Consider the following 13,185-nt stretch of genomic DNA (forward strand, 5'->3'; position numbering starts at 1 on the left):
TGCCCTCTGTCTTAGTTGGAATTACAGGGTAGGGTAAAGTTTAAACCCTGCAGAGAGGTTTCAACAATCTCGGCATTTGTTCCACAAAACATGTATTTTGGAGGATGAGGGTAACAGTTACCAGCCCCATTTCACAGTCAGAAGAAACATAATCCCCAAATGCTAAATTCTCAGTGATATTATATGGACCGTACTGCAGTAATGGGGCACTTAATCTTGGGATAAAAGTTTTTGAAGTGTGGTCAGCTCTTCCTGACACTTCGACTGACGACCAGCAGAGGGCAAAATAAGGTAATGAAGATTGGAGTTTTCTTTAGGAATTGGGTGTTTTATTAGAATAAAAGGATATAATAAAAGTGCTCTGTCAGTCCCACAGTGATCCTTTTGAAAGCCTGTGAATACATTTACATGTTCCCTCTCTTAAGCATTCCCTCTCCCGTTCCTCTTTATAAAGAAGATCTCCTTTAGGCTTTTTGTGTTTATCTCAATTATGCTAGATCATTAGAGACTCAAATTACCAAGGAAGATAAAATGCTTTCTGAATGACATAAAATGCATTCTGGGTTAAGAAGGTCAAGCAAGGTTACTTTCTTTTTTCATCTTGCAATTAATAATAGTAAGGCAGAGCATTAGATCAGGGAGGAACATTTTCCTTTGTGTATATATATAAATACACACACACTATATATATAAATACACACACACATGTTATTACATCTCAAAGTTCTAAAATCATTTGCCCTATGAAAAGATTCAGTATTTTTCCCTACTGAAGTTTCAGCCTGATTTTCTCAGTTGTCTGGAAAGATCAATGGAAAACTAATAGAAACTCATGCATGCTCCTCAGTATTCATAAGGGGCTGGTTGGTCGGTTTGGTTTTTAACCTGTAAAAAAAAAGGTAAAATAGGGGATTTTGTATTTATAAGCAAGCTTTACAGGAAGATTTGCTTCAGCTCTGTTAGATGTGCCTGAGTTGTATGTGGGTTTAAATTATAGATTTGATTCAGCCATGGTTTAGACTCTGTTTATACTTAGATACTGTGGACCTGAGGCGTTGAGATCCTTTCAGAGTCCCATAAATGTAAATGGAACGTAACTGGACTTCTGGGACTGATAACAACACTGGACTAAAAAGACGCACTCAGAGAAATGCATTTCTGGTCTTCCATCATTTCTGTCGCTTGGGATGCGGAGTGGTATTTGGTGGGGAAAAAACTGTTGAACTGTATTTACTAAATCAGGTGCAACTTGGAACTTTGTCAGAACAATGGATGCTAATTTACATTGGTTTATTATTACATGTAAACTGTAAGGCTGTCAAAACATACAAGAATTTTAGCAGGTCCCTCCCAGTATTATATACTTTCTGTGTAATTACTGTTGCACACAGTGAGGGGTGGTGCTGGCTTGCACATAAGGTAAAATTATAGTTAAAGGATGTCAAAATAAAAAGGGACGAAGGTTGTAATACAGCCTGTTAGTTCTAACCATTATATACAGTAATTGATGTTTAATCTCAAATGTTATGTTCTTCTAATAAGTATGTTTTGGTTGTTGTTGTTGTTGTTTTCTCCCACCTTACCCTGTTTACTTTCAGGCTAGATCTTTCAGTAAGAAAGTTCCTGTGAAGGCATATCCTGCTTTTTTCTGTACGGTGGGTGTGATATCATGCACTCGTTAAGTGATGGATTCATTTCTGTGCTAATATGTTTGTGAAGAGTAGAGTACCAAATTAAGCATGATTAACTAATACTTCATGTGTCTCTTTTGGGAGGGTGTTGTACCTAAAACTTCTGAATATCATAATGTGTGTCTGACTGTGGAACCTCATAATTTTGATCAACACTTCTAATCCTTCTTTAAATACGTAATTTCATCCAAGATACTCATAAAACATCGTTGTGATGCAAGAGCCCAAACTCCTGTCTAATTTTCTTGTATGCTGGTTGGTCTAGTAAAAAATGCTTCTCTTCACAAAACATGCCTTTTTATATCCTTTGAATGTGATGGTTATGCCACCACTTAATAAAACAGGCAAACTGTCAAGCCTTTTTTGCAGTTCCCCATTCAGTTTCATGTATTGCTTTTTAAACTTAATGCCCAGTTATTTGTGTGCACCATATGGAATATACTTCTTTTTCTTCTTTTCTAGGTTGCTTTAGATGATTATTTATGTAATATGCGAAAAGTGGACTTCAACATATTTCATCCAAGCTTACAAAAGAAGAGTACATTATTACCATTGCATTTATATATTAGATCTTGGAAAAAAACATATTAAATTTTTTTTTAATATGGACTTAGAGTGCTGAGATTTTCTTTAATGTCTTAACTTGATATAACTGTTAAGTGTCTAACTTCACACTTCTGCAAAGTGCAGTTCATGGGAAACAGCAGATGCGCATGAACTGTAGCTGTCAGCTTGCTGGCAGTAGTCAAGTTTGTTCTTGGAATATTACGCTGATTTCTCTGCTTCACATGCCTGCCAAGTCAGCTGTGCTGTTCTGAGATTACTTTTCTTGTCTTTCCTGTAATAACAGCCATATGATAGAATTCTTTTTGGACAAATTCTGTGCTAATGGATACTTCTGACAGTTGACATGTTACTGAAAAAAAAAAAAAAGACAAAAAAAAAGACAGCTTTGTGCCCAAAAGCAGTTACAGTAGATGCCTTACAAATCAGCCAAGCAATTCTGTTTAGTGCAAGGAGCAGACTTCTTGTAAGTACTAGTGATGCTTCGTAGTTGGAAGAATGAGCACATATATTTGAATGCAAGAAACTGTCAGGAAAAGCTGTTTTAATTACGTTGCGTTTATGTAGAGTTTCAGAATGGTGAAACAGAGCTGTAGTACAGAAATTATTGAACTGTGTGTTGAGATGGAGCATTGAAGTGTCTCTAGGTCAGGTGAGGACAGAACCCTCACACAGTCCTGACCTCCAGCTCAGCCAGAGGCGTTTTCACTCCGCTCGTAGCCTGGCTGTGTGTCCTCCCGACCCCTTGTCTCTCTGCCTGTGCCCACAGCTGTGATTGCAACCTGGCTTCGACTGCCCCTTCGTTCATATTCACCACGTCTCTCAGGACACCCTCCTGCCTGGCTTTCTTCACTCCCTGTTCTTCGGTCCTGTGAAGAAACACATTCCTCAGTGTTCCGGGTCATTTTAGTCCTCCCTCTCTGTAAACAGACTGCTCTGTTTTTTTTGGTGGGAGGTTACTGGGAGCTTTGTACTCAGCATCTTTTAGGATCAAGGTAAATATTTCTGTTTTATTTGTTGTTTGATAAAATAATACATCTTAACATCCAACCTGATTCAGTTGCACAAATCTGGTAGTTTATTCTGCTGTCATCCTTGTTCTATTAAATAGCTGCTTTTCCCAGAGATTTTTTTTTAATCACTGTTAATCTCCCCAGATGCTTGATTGTGTAACAGCATCCTGTATTTTAGTGGGCAATGCTATATAATGAATTTCTGTGAACAAGACTCATGGCCTTTTTAATCACAGAAACTGTCAGCATGGTAGAAATTTTAGGAACCCAACATTAAATCCTTCATTTGGTGATTTTATTTTACATGTTTGGAGTCAGTTTGTGATACAGATCTTGGTTAATTCTGCAGTGTCCTAATCCTGAGTAAGACATTTCTCTTTGAATGTGTTCAGCTCAGGATCTTGGTTTCTGTATTACTAGAGGTGTCATAATCAAGACTGATAAAACCTAGAAAAATCCATGTATGCTGACTCGGGAGTATATTGACTATCTTGTAAAAATTAAATCTTAACAGGTTCTGTCTAGTTCTCAAGCCAGTTGCTGTATCTTACCATTTTGGTGCTAAATTCGGCAGAGAGGTCTGGTGAAAAGTTATTTCCTTCCTGCGCCGGCACCATGCGGGATCACCGGGACATCGAGTGGCTACAGTGATATTTTGCTTCCAGGCCACAAGGCCAGTGCTTTGCTTCGGTGTTGAAGTGGAACAAATCTTGACAACGTGCTTACAATGATTGCATCAATGCAAGGTCTGATTTGTAGCCATGCGATGCAGTGAATGGTTGGCACGGTGAGAGGGGACTTATCAGTGAATTAGTAAAAGGGATCTGGAATAAATAAGTTGTCGCAATAGAGTTTTGAGAAAGTAAAGCAGCGCTTTGAATTGCAAATGCCAGGAGGCTGCTGGAATAAGCAATCTATGTCTCCTTTGTAGCCTTCAGGGAACAGCTGGCTCTCTTGGATGGTTATGCCTGATTCTGCCCTTAGGGGCAATGTTGTGAATGGAGGCATTAAATACCTGCCAAACAAGGTAGTCTTAATTTGTCTGCTTTCACTAGTATTATCTCCTTTTATTTCTCAGTAGCAGTTGGTGCCATATAAGAAATTCTGTTCAACAGTTCTGATAATTTATAATTCTACATCTGACAAAAATTTGTCCTGTTTCTCCTTTTTTTTTTTTTTTTTTTAATCTGGCAAAGTATTTTCTTATTGGTCCCAACCTACTGGTTATTCATATCAGAAAAGCAACTAGCAAATCTATTGCTAGCTGCTAATTACGTGTTTGAAAATAATTTCCATGTCTAGTTAGCCTGGTCCATGTAAAGCAGCATTCTAGTGGGTGTCCTCCTCAGTGACCTTACATTTTTATATGTATTTTATCTTCATGGTCTTGCTTTTGGTAAAGCACAGAATTATATCTTCATCTTTCTCTTCAGAACAGTTCACTGGAGTCTGTTCCCAAGTCTCTTTCCACTTAGACTTGCAGGTTAAAGCTAGCAAAGCATAAGAATTATATTAGTCCTGTAACAGATGGCATTTTGTCCATGGTAGGTAGGAGCTGCGGGATCAAAGTCCTGAATGAATTGGAACACATCAGACATCACTTACCCAGTGATCTTGCAGGTTAATTGTTTCCCACTTAGCCATATAATAGTAAAAGCAAACCAAAGATGATATTTATTTTCAAGGAAAAATCTTAGTTATCACTTTTGAGAAGTGCATCCTGCAGCTTGTCCCTATTTTCCTCACAGCTAAACCTCTGAATATCTGCATTTTACTTTGGTCCTCTCTTGTCAAAATGATCAACAGTACCAGAAAATGCTTCCCAGACATAAACATAGGAACTGCTCTACTGCAGAAGTTGAGGGCTGTGCACTTTTTGTCTTTGTGTTTTTCAAACCCACATTTGTCTTTATGTCTTTCAAAGGAAGATACAAGAGGAACCATTAAGATGATTATGAACAGATTGCCAAAGTAGTGAGGATTTATTTTTCTTACTGCTCTGATGCCAGGTTAAGAACTATAGATGTTTAGTTATAAAAAATATTTAGAAGGGGACAGAGTGTTAAGCTGAATGTTCTCAGAACCTGTTGGCCATTGCATTTGCTCATGGCAGTTGTGCATTCTCAAAACTACATTTGTCTTTCTATCTCAAAATACCTCCATCTGTTTTTCAGCTTTCATGAATCTTGCTCTAAGTCTACACATTTAAATGTGACTGACCCTCAACCACTTTGAATCCATTGAAGTTGATCCAGTAAAAAATTGTGATAAGTAACATCCATAGATACATAAATCAGGACAAAATATACAAGAATTCTTTATGCTTCAGGCAATACTTCGTTTGTTATTTGTCTTTACAGACAGACAACAATTCACAGATAATCATTCACTGATTTATGTTCTCAGCTAAAGCAAATGGTGTTTAGTATTCTCCTCCAAAAGGGGCAAGTTGTATATTCAGTGGGTTAACTTATGGCTGGTTTAGATTCCCTGTTCAGGACAGGCCTCTCTGTATCTGTCAGAAGGGTGGAATAGATGTGCATTTCTGTTTTGTGGATAAAAAAGCTGGGAGTCTTTAAAGGAAGATACTGCTTTTCTTTCTTCATACTAGAGAAGGGACTTCGGAAACCTTTAATTGTGCAGTAGTAAGTGGTTGAGGGCTTTTTGTCAAGGCAGCCATAGAAGACAACTTGTATGTGGTGGCTACTCCTGTACAACCTGCTGGAAGGTTTAGGAGCAGCTGCCCAAGCGCTGAGGATTATTTTGCTCTGTGCGTCTTGGGCTGAGCATACTGCCTTCTTACTCAGGCTATTCAAACTTTCTATTGTATTAATCTGAAGACTCCAAATGAATTAAAAATAAAATCTGCAAAGCTCTAACTGTAAGGCGCTATCCAGAAGGCTGGAACTTGCCTAAAACCAGAAATCCTTTTTTTTGTTGTGGTTGTATATAACGCACAGAATCTGCAGCATATTTCAAGTTGCAGGTAGGCAGCGTGTGACAAGACAGGATATTTGTGTTAGTTCAGCTCTAATTGATTTGTCCTTTTATTACATTAGCTCAGTTGTAGTTCATCAGCCTAAACATATTTTTTTCTTTAAGCACCTAATGAATCGTCATGCCCACTTAACCTTCATATTCACTGACAACTTGCTCTCGTAGGTTGAAAGATCTGCTTTTCCCAAATAGCCACAAATGCACGCTGTCCGTTTGCTTTTCCCTATGGGCAATATCTTAGCAGGAACAAATAGGGTCAGATTGGCATACAGATCTCTTATGCAAACATCCTGATGATTTCACTCAGATATTCAGTACAGCATCATAAAAAGAGGGCCAAAAGGGACCCTGGGAAGTAATTAAAGTATCAGTCCATCTATGAGCAGAATCAGCTATAGCCATAGCATCCAGTTACCCATTTTATGAACAAAATGTTATGCATAAATGGATTCTATTACGCATTAAATAACAGGATTTTTTTTATTGTCAGAGATTTTGAATTTATAATTTATTCTAGTTTAGGAAGATGACAGAAAGGACTAAAAATAATTTTTGCTTTGTTATTTAAGAATTTGCAGCTATTCTTCAGGATTATTTTAAAGCAACATAAACGATGTTTTAACTCATTTGGTTTCCAGTGGAGCAAGGAGGGAAATACATTCACAGGTCACATTCACAGGTCACTCTTGGTCACATAGTGACTGTCATCATGTTTGCTGCCTACTCCTACTTGGTCTTTAATCTGTGCCAATGAGAGAGGAGCTGTAACAGGGAGGAGAAATTTTGTATGCTGATTGTATGGTTTTCTACATCAGAACCACGGTGCTCTGGAGAATCAAAGCCAAAATGCTGAGGCTAGGGTGGGTGGGGAGATTTTTTAGACTTCTCTCAGCCTATAGTTAAAAAAAAGAATCAAACCCCAAACCTCAAATGCTTTAAAATTCAGAGCGTGTGTCTAGTTTTGCCAGAGTGTATCTAAATGCTAGTCCTTGACGTATTACTGCATATAATCAGTTAAGGCTGAAGCGTGAAAGCTTAGATTTTGTAATTTCACACCTTCTTTAGTTACCCCAGGCAGAGCAAAACATTGTGGTCTGGGACATTCATGCCTATTTAGATTGCCATGCTTAAATAAGCATGAAATTAAATGAAGAGGAAAGAAAAATAGTTAAGATATAACTCTTGGGCTTCTTCATTGTCAGAAAAACCATGGTTCCTTCAACAAAGTCTTTCATATGGCATTCTGGTGTAGAAGTCTTGTCTCTGTTCCAACCAAAACGCCCGAGCAAAAGTTGGCTGCTGTCTTCAGTTGGTACAAATCTAGAAATTCCCAGATTCAGTCAGACTCCCCTAGATATTTTCATTCTAAGTAAAACAAACAAACAAAAACCCAAGCAAAAACAAACCCAAACCAACCAAACAAAACCCCCAAACAAACAAACCAAACGGTAAAAAACAACCCAAGACCTGCCCACCACTCCCAACCCAAACTCCATGGGAGGGCTGGGCCAGTGGTGGACACATGTAGGGGGCTCCACAATGGATGCCATTTTGGGGAATGAGAGGTCTGAGCTGTAGCTGCAGAAGTCATGAAATCTGGCTGCCTGTCACAGTGCAAGTGGTTACTCCCCAACAGCTGCCACTGATCTTTACAGAGCCCTGTCTTCTAAGTCACAGTATCACAGTATGTTTGGGATTGGAAGGGACCTCAAAAGATCATCTAGTCCAATCCCCCTGCTGGAGCAGGAACGCCTAGGGGAGGTCGCACAGGAACATGTCCAGGCAGGTTTTGAATGTCTCCAGAGAAGGAGACTCCACAACCTCCAAGTCCTGGAGGTACCTGCAGCCGTTTCTGGCAGGCTCCAAGCTGGCCAAGTATGGGGAGTTTGATGTTTCTCTCATGACCACGTCATACAGGCTGTGGATATACGGTGTCCTTCTCCCGAGGCCTCCTGAGCACCTCAGCAAACCATGGGCATAGCATCATGGCTGGGCTTGCCCAGAACACGAATTTGGCTGAAGGTCTTTATGGGCACCGCAGGAACAGAGACCCCAACCCAGCTTCCCTCTAGCCTGTAGCACTTTCAAGGCTTCATCATGCAGAAGATGCCTTGTCCACCAGGACATAGATAACCTGAAGCTATCAGAGGTATAAACAGGTTGCTCCGTGGGACTCGGCTTTTTCCATAGGGGTTATTCCATGATGCAGCACAGGATTCAAGATGCATTTGGAAAGAGGTGAGAGGGACCGTGACTGTATGGGCACAGTGGTTGTATTTGTCACCTCTGAGAGGAGAGCAACGAGCTCTGGTGCCCACTCCTGAGACCAAGAACTAGGTGTTTATGTGCTTTGAGATCTGGATTTGGGCCTCAGCCCGCTGGGAGCTTCATTGCAAACCCTTCCTGGAGGAATGGAGGTCTGAGAGTCCTTCCCTGCCAGCCCACGGTCAGACACTGTAATTGCCCAGAAACCCCTAGAGATCCAAATGCAGTGTAACGTCTGTTTGTCATCTTCCAACGTCAGGAGGTGTAAAAGCACCCTGAAGATTTGTCCATCCACACTTTCTTAATTGAGCTATTGCTCGTTACTGCCCCAGCTGAACACAGTTCACCCCCTTTAAACCATTACTCTGACCAGGACAGTTCAAGGATGGAATTCCAAATTTCAGCAAATGGTTTATTCAGAAATGAACACATGGGACTGAACTGCCTTAGTGTTTTGTAGAACCCTCCACAAAGCCAGATTAATATGATTTGCATATTTAACAAATCCTGTAGTCTAAACTTTTAGAAAGATAATAAGCTTTCAACTGCAAAAATGCTATTCCTTTATGGCACTTGGAAAGCCAAAAAGTACAAAGCTTAGCACCTATTTAAGTTTTTGCCTTAAAAAATAAAAAAATCTATTTTATCTGATTAATTTCTAATAAGGGGTAGAAAATAATATTTTGCTTTCAACAGTGCAAGTTTAGAATTCAGCATTACAGATTGTTCAATCAAGGCTAAAGTTAAAAATGACATGAATATTTGCAAGGACAGAACAAGACACGCTGATCCCTCAGGAACAAAGAGGGATTTCTGGTTCAACTTGTGAGCCCTTTCATGTCAGGCTGTTGGCTAGCAGCTTGGCTGTGGAAACTGAGGAAGAAGGATGCTATTTGGAAGAGAACTAAGTTTCTGCAATGAAAATGGGATGAACACCAAATGAATGAAAAGTTATTCTATGTTTATATGGATTTCTACTATAAACATTTTTAGGGACAGGCCTCGCTTGTTGTGGTTGCTTCTTTGCCAAATTCTTTCATACTTTAGGTGTACAATGAGTGCAGCCTCTTGGTTATGATCAGTTCTTGTCATACGAAAACTCAGATCACAAATGATGGATTTTGTTAGTTTTCCCTCATCCAACCAGAAATTGCTCTCAAGTTCCAAAGAGATTTTGAGTATACAGATAGTGAGCAGAAATCCTTACTGTGTCAAAACCAGCGATCCATTTCTGTCAGTGTGAGAGAAGCAATCCATCAGGAAATGAGCTATATCAATTTGCAGTTTAGTGTTTAAGGCAGGTTAAAATGTTAAGCTCTGGTTACAGTTGTACGTGGACTGGGTTCAGCCAAAAACAGAGGGAAAAAGTACAGACATCCATCTGAATTAAAGTTCACGGCTTGGGGCTAAATTTACAGAACAAGTTTAGGCAATTTTAACCCAGAGAAGTTTGGAATCAGCCTGTGGTCTTGAATTTAAGTCCCCAGGTTTAGTTTCTATCGTACATGTACAGATACTGGCTCTCACAATAATCTATCTGTGCAAGCTCTTCATTTTAATGCAACTCTCAAAACCTTCACAACAAATTTTTTAGAAGATACTAACAGCCAAATATTCATGTTACTAACATAAGCTTGACAAAATATTTTAAAATGATATAAAATTACAGATGGCCCTGTTTTATGGGACATGTTGTTTGTAATACATGAGACAGACAAATGTGCTTTTTTTACAGGAAAAAAAATATGCCCATGCATTTACATGTTTTTATTTTAAAAGGGAAATGCTTAAAGCCAAGTACCAAATTATGTTCTTTTGACTGCCTCTTCTCATTAATGTTATATGGAAAATAAGAACCACAATATATCAATTTCACGAGCATTAAATGCAATTTGATAAAAATAGTGTGAGAATATTTCTCACTCGGCTATTTCCATTGCAACTGTGGTCTGTTGGCTACTAACAATGGGTTTTTTTTTCCCTATGCTGAGAGTAAAATTCTAATGCACGTTGACCCAACTGAAGGTAAAACACTTGAGTTCTGTTTAGAGAACCGAGATGTTCAGAAATGATTAACAGCAAGTTTCCGCGGGTCATCTTTGGCTCTAGTTGGCTGCTTAGTTGGCTGTGGTGGGTTTGCCAAGAACTGACTGCTCAAAGGTGCCATAATTTTCTGAATACAAACTATACTTTTAGGTGTGATGGATCCTATAGAATGAATAGAAATAGATGGCAGTACAAATTTAGTAATGTGTATTTATAGATTATATATATATTATTTTTTAAAAAATAATTAACTGAATAATTCAATCATTGAATTATGAATTTTAAAAGAATTAATAAGTTGACACGTTATGAAGGTGAAAAAAGGAAATAGATAAATTTAGGCATTCCTTATCAGCTGGTGTCTACTAAGGAACTTATTAATTGCATCCTCTGTCATATGAAGCCCACATTCCTTCCTCCCCACTACCCAAAAGAACACTTATTAGATGCTAAATTAACGAGGTAAGTATATAATTGCTCTGTTTGTTTTTTTCCTTAAGCCTCCACTAGTGGTCACTGTTAGGGACGGGGCACAAAGTCAAATGGCCATCAAACACCACTTCTTATGGCTGCTTTTGGGTTTCAAGAACAGGGTGGCATATTTTGAACATTACAGAACTTTTTCTTCTATTTTTGTCTAGAACAAAATGACCAGATCCCCAAAAGAAGTTAGGAAGTGATAAGAGTGATAAAGAAAACTCACATATTTTGCAGAAACTATTCAAACCACTAAAGTTTTTGACAGGCAACTTATATGGGTCTACATCAGGGTTTAAAAAGCTACCACAACATTGTTTAGAGAAAGAAAAGGCATTAATAAAATGGTGTTTTTCATGCACACTCAGTTTTCTAGCTGTTGCTTGCTTTCTGCGTGGAATCCAAATGGCTTGCCGTGGGTTTCTTGTTTTGGCGGGAGATTTGCTCTCCTTCACCAGGTGCTTTCTCCTTAGCACACCTCGTGGGCTCTTTATCAGGGTCCGTTGGGAGGGCTCAGATCTGTTACTTGCAGAAGGGATGTGGGTTCAGCAGCCCTGCTTGCTCTGGTTATGTAGGAAATTCACTCCCAGAGTTGGAAGCATATCTGAACTTACGTTGGTGGTCTTTTACAGCTGTCCATGTCACTTGTCACATCCCCACACAGAAGCTCTTGAATGTGCCCCACATGCAGAGGCTATGTCTATTGCAACAACAAAAGAGCACCATTCCTTCATCTCTGTCTTCTAGCAAACACTTAAGGCAGCATTTGCTGGATTTGAGGGGAACAGCAGACGGACAGGCTGCCATGCTGTAGGGTGGGAGGACACGTGTGCTCAGCCCTCCATGTCCTGCTCCCCTCCCCATGTCTCTCTTCCACAGCAGGAGAGCCCCAGCTCACTGATGCAGCTCTCACCTCACTGTGCCCCCATCTGAGCTGGGATAAAAAACGCAGATGAAATCCAGAACCTTCACAGAATCACAGAATGGTTGGGGTTGGAAGGGACCTCTGGAGGTCATCTAGTCCAACCCACCTGCTAGTGCAGGGTCAGCCAGAGCAGATCGCACAGGAACGTGTCCAGGCGGGTTTGAATGTCTCCAGAGAAGGAGACTCCACAAGAATGGAAATGTGGGTTTTTTTAAAAAACGAACTGAAGTAACACTCCCGTGTCACAGAATCACAGAATGTCAGGGATTGGAAGGGACCTCAAAAGATCATCTAGTCCAATCCCCCTGCCAGAGCAGGAACACCTGGATGAGGTTACACAGGAATGTGTCCAGGCGGGTTTTGAATGTCTCCAGAGAAGGAGACTCCACAACCCCCTGGGCAGCCTGTTCCAGTGTTCTGTCACCCTCACTGAGAAGAAGTTTCTTCTCATATTTAAGTGGAACCTCTTGTGTTCCAGTTTGAACCCATTGCCCCTTGTCCTACCGTTGGTTGTCACCGAGAAGAGCCTGGCTCCATCCTCGTGACACTCACCCTTTATATATTTGTAAGCATTAATAAGGTCACCCCTCAGTCTCCTCCAAGATAAAGAGACCCAGCTCCCTCAGCTTTTCCTCATAGGGGAGATGCTTCGCTCTCTTAATCATCGTGGGTCTGCGCTGGACTCTCCCCAGCAGTTTCCTGTCCCGAGAACCCTTCCTCCACGAGGTGACACTCGTGGGTTGAGAAGCGAAGGGCCCTCCCGCCCTCTCCCCACACAGGGCGGCTCCGCGGCGCCAGACCCGCGGCCGGCCGGCCCGCCCGCCCGCCGCGGAGGGGGCGGCACCGCCTCAGCGCTTCCCGCCGCCTGGCTCCGCCCAAGATGGCGGTGGCCCCGCCCTGCGGGCGGTGTCCCGGAGCCCGTCCCCGGCGGCGGGGTGTATGACCGCGGCGGTGAGGGGCTGGCGGCGGCCGGGCGGTGGGGCGGCAGCCGGAGCGGAGCGGGCTAGGTGAGCAGCGTGGGGCCGGCCGCCTCCTGGGTGAGGGGGCTTCGGCCGCCGGGGCCGGCCGCGGAGGGAGTGAGAGGGAAAAAGAAACTTTCCTCGCGAAGGCTTTCCCCGCCGGGGCTCCGGCCGCTTTTCCGCGGCCATGTTGGGAGCCGGGGACTGCCTGGCAGGGAAGGAGCTTCCCCCAGCGGGAGACGGCGCCG

General features: G+C 41.4%; 1 protein-coding gene across 9 annotated transcripts in view; it reads left to right on the forward strand.

The window, feature by feature from the left end:
• The window catches only part of NDUFAF6 (NADH:ubiquinone oxidoreductase complex assembly factor 6), a 28,203-nt gene extending 16,602 nt beyond the window's left edge, over positions 1 to 11,601 (forward strand). For 5 of the 9 annotated variants that reach the window (XM_065054034.1, XM_065054039.1, XM_065054043.1 and 2 more), the window contains 2 exons: positions 1,599 to 1,655; positions 2,154 to 2,300. In XM_065054034.1, the coding sequence (XP_064910106.1) occupies positions 1,599 to 1,655; positions 2,154 to 2,282 (186 nt within the window). In that variant the 3' untranslated portion in view covers positions 2,283 to 2,300. Of the gene's footprint in view, positions 1 to 1,598; positions 1,656 to 2,153; positions 2,301 to 3,024; positions 3,251 to 3,782 lie in introns of those variants that run through there. The other 4 variants (XM_065054036.1, XM_065054042.1, XM_065054035.1 and 1 more) reach the window with 3 other exon arrangements.
• Positions 11,602 to 13,185: the final 1,584 nt, after the last annotated feature.

The sequence above is a fragment of the Columba livia genome, chromosome 2 (genome assembly GCF_036013475.1).
Source record: "Columba livia isolate bColLiv1 breed racing homer chromosome 2, bColLiv1.pat.W.v2, whole genome shotgun sequence".
In the NCBI taxonomy this organism is placed as follows: domain Eukaryota; kingdom Metazoa; phylum Chordata; class Aves; order Columbiformes; family Columbidae; genus Columba; species Columba livia.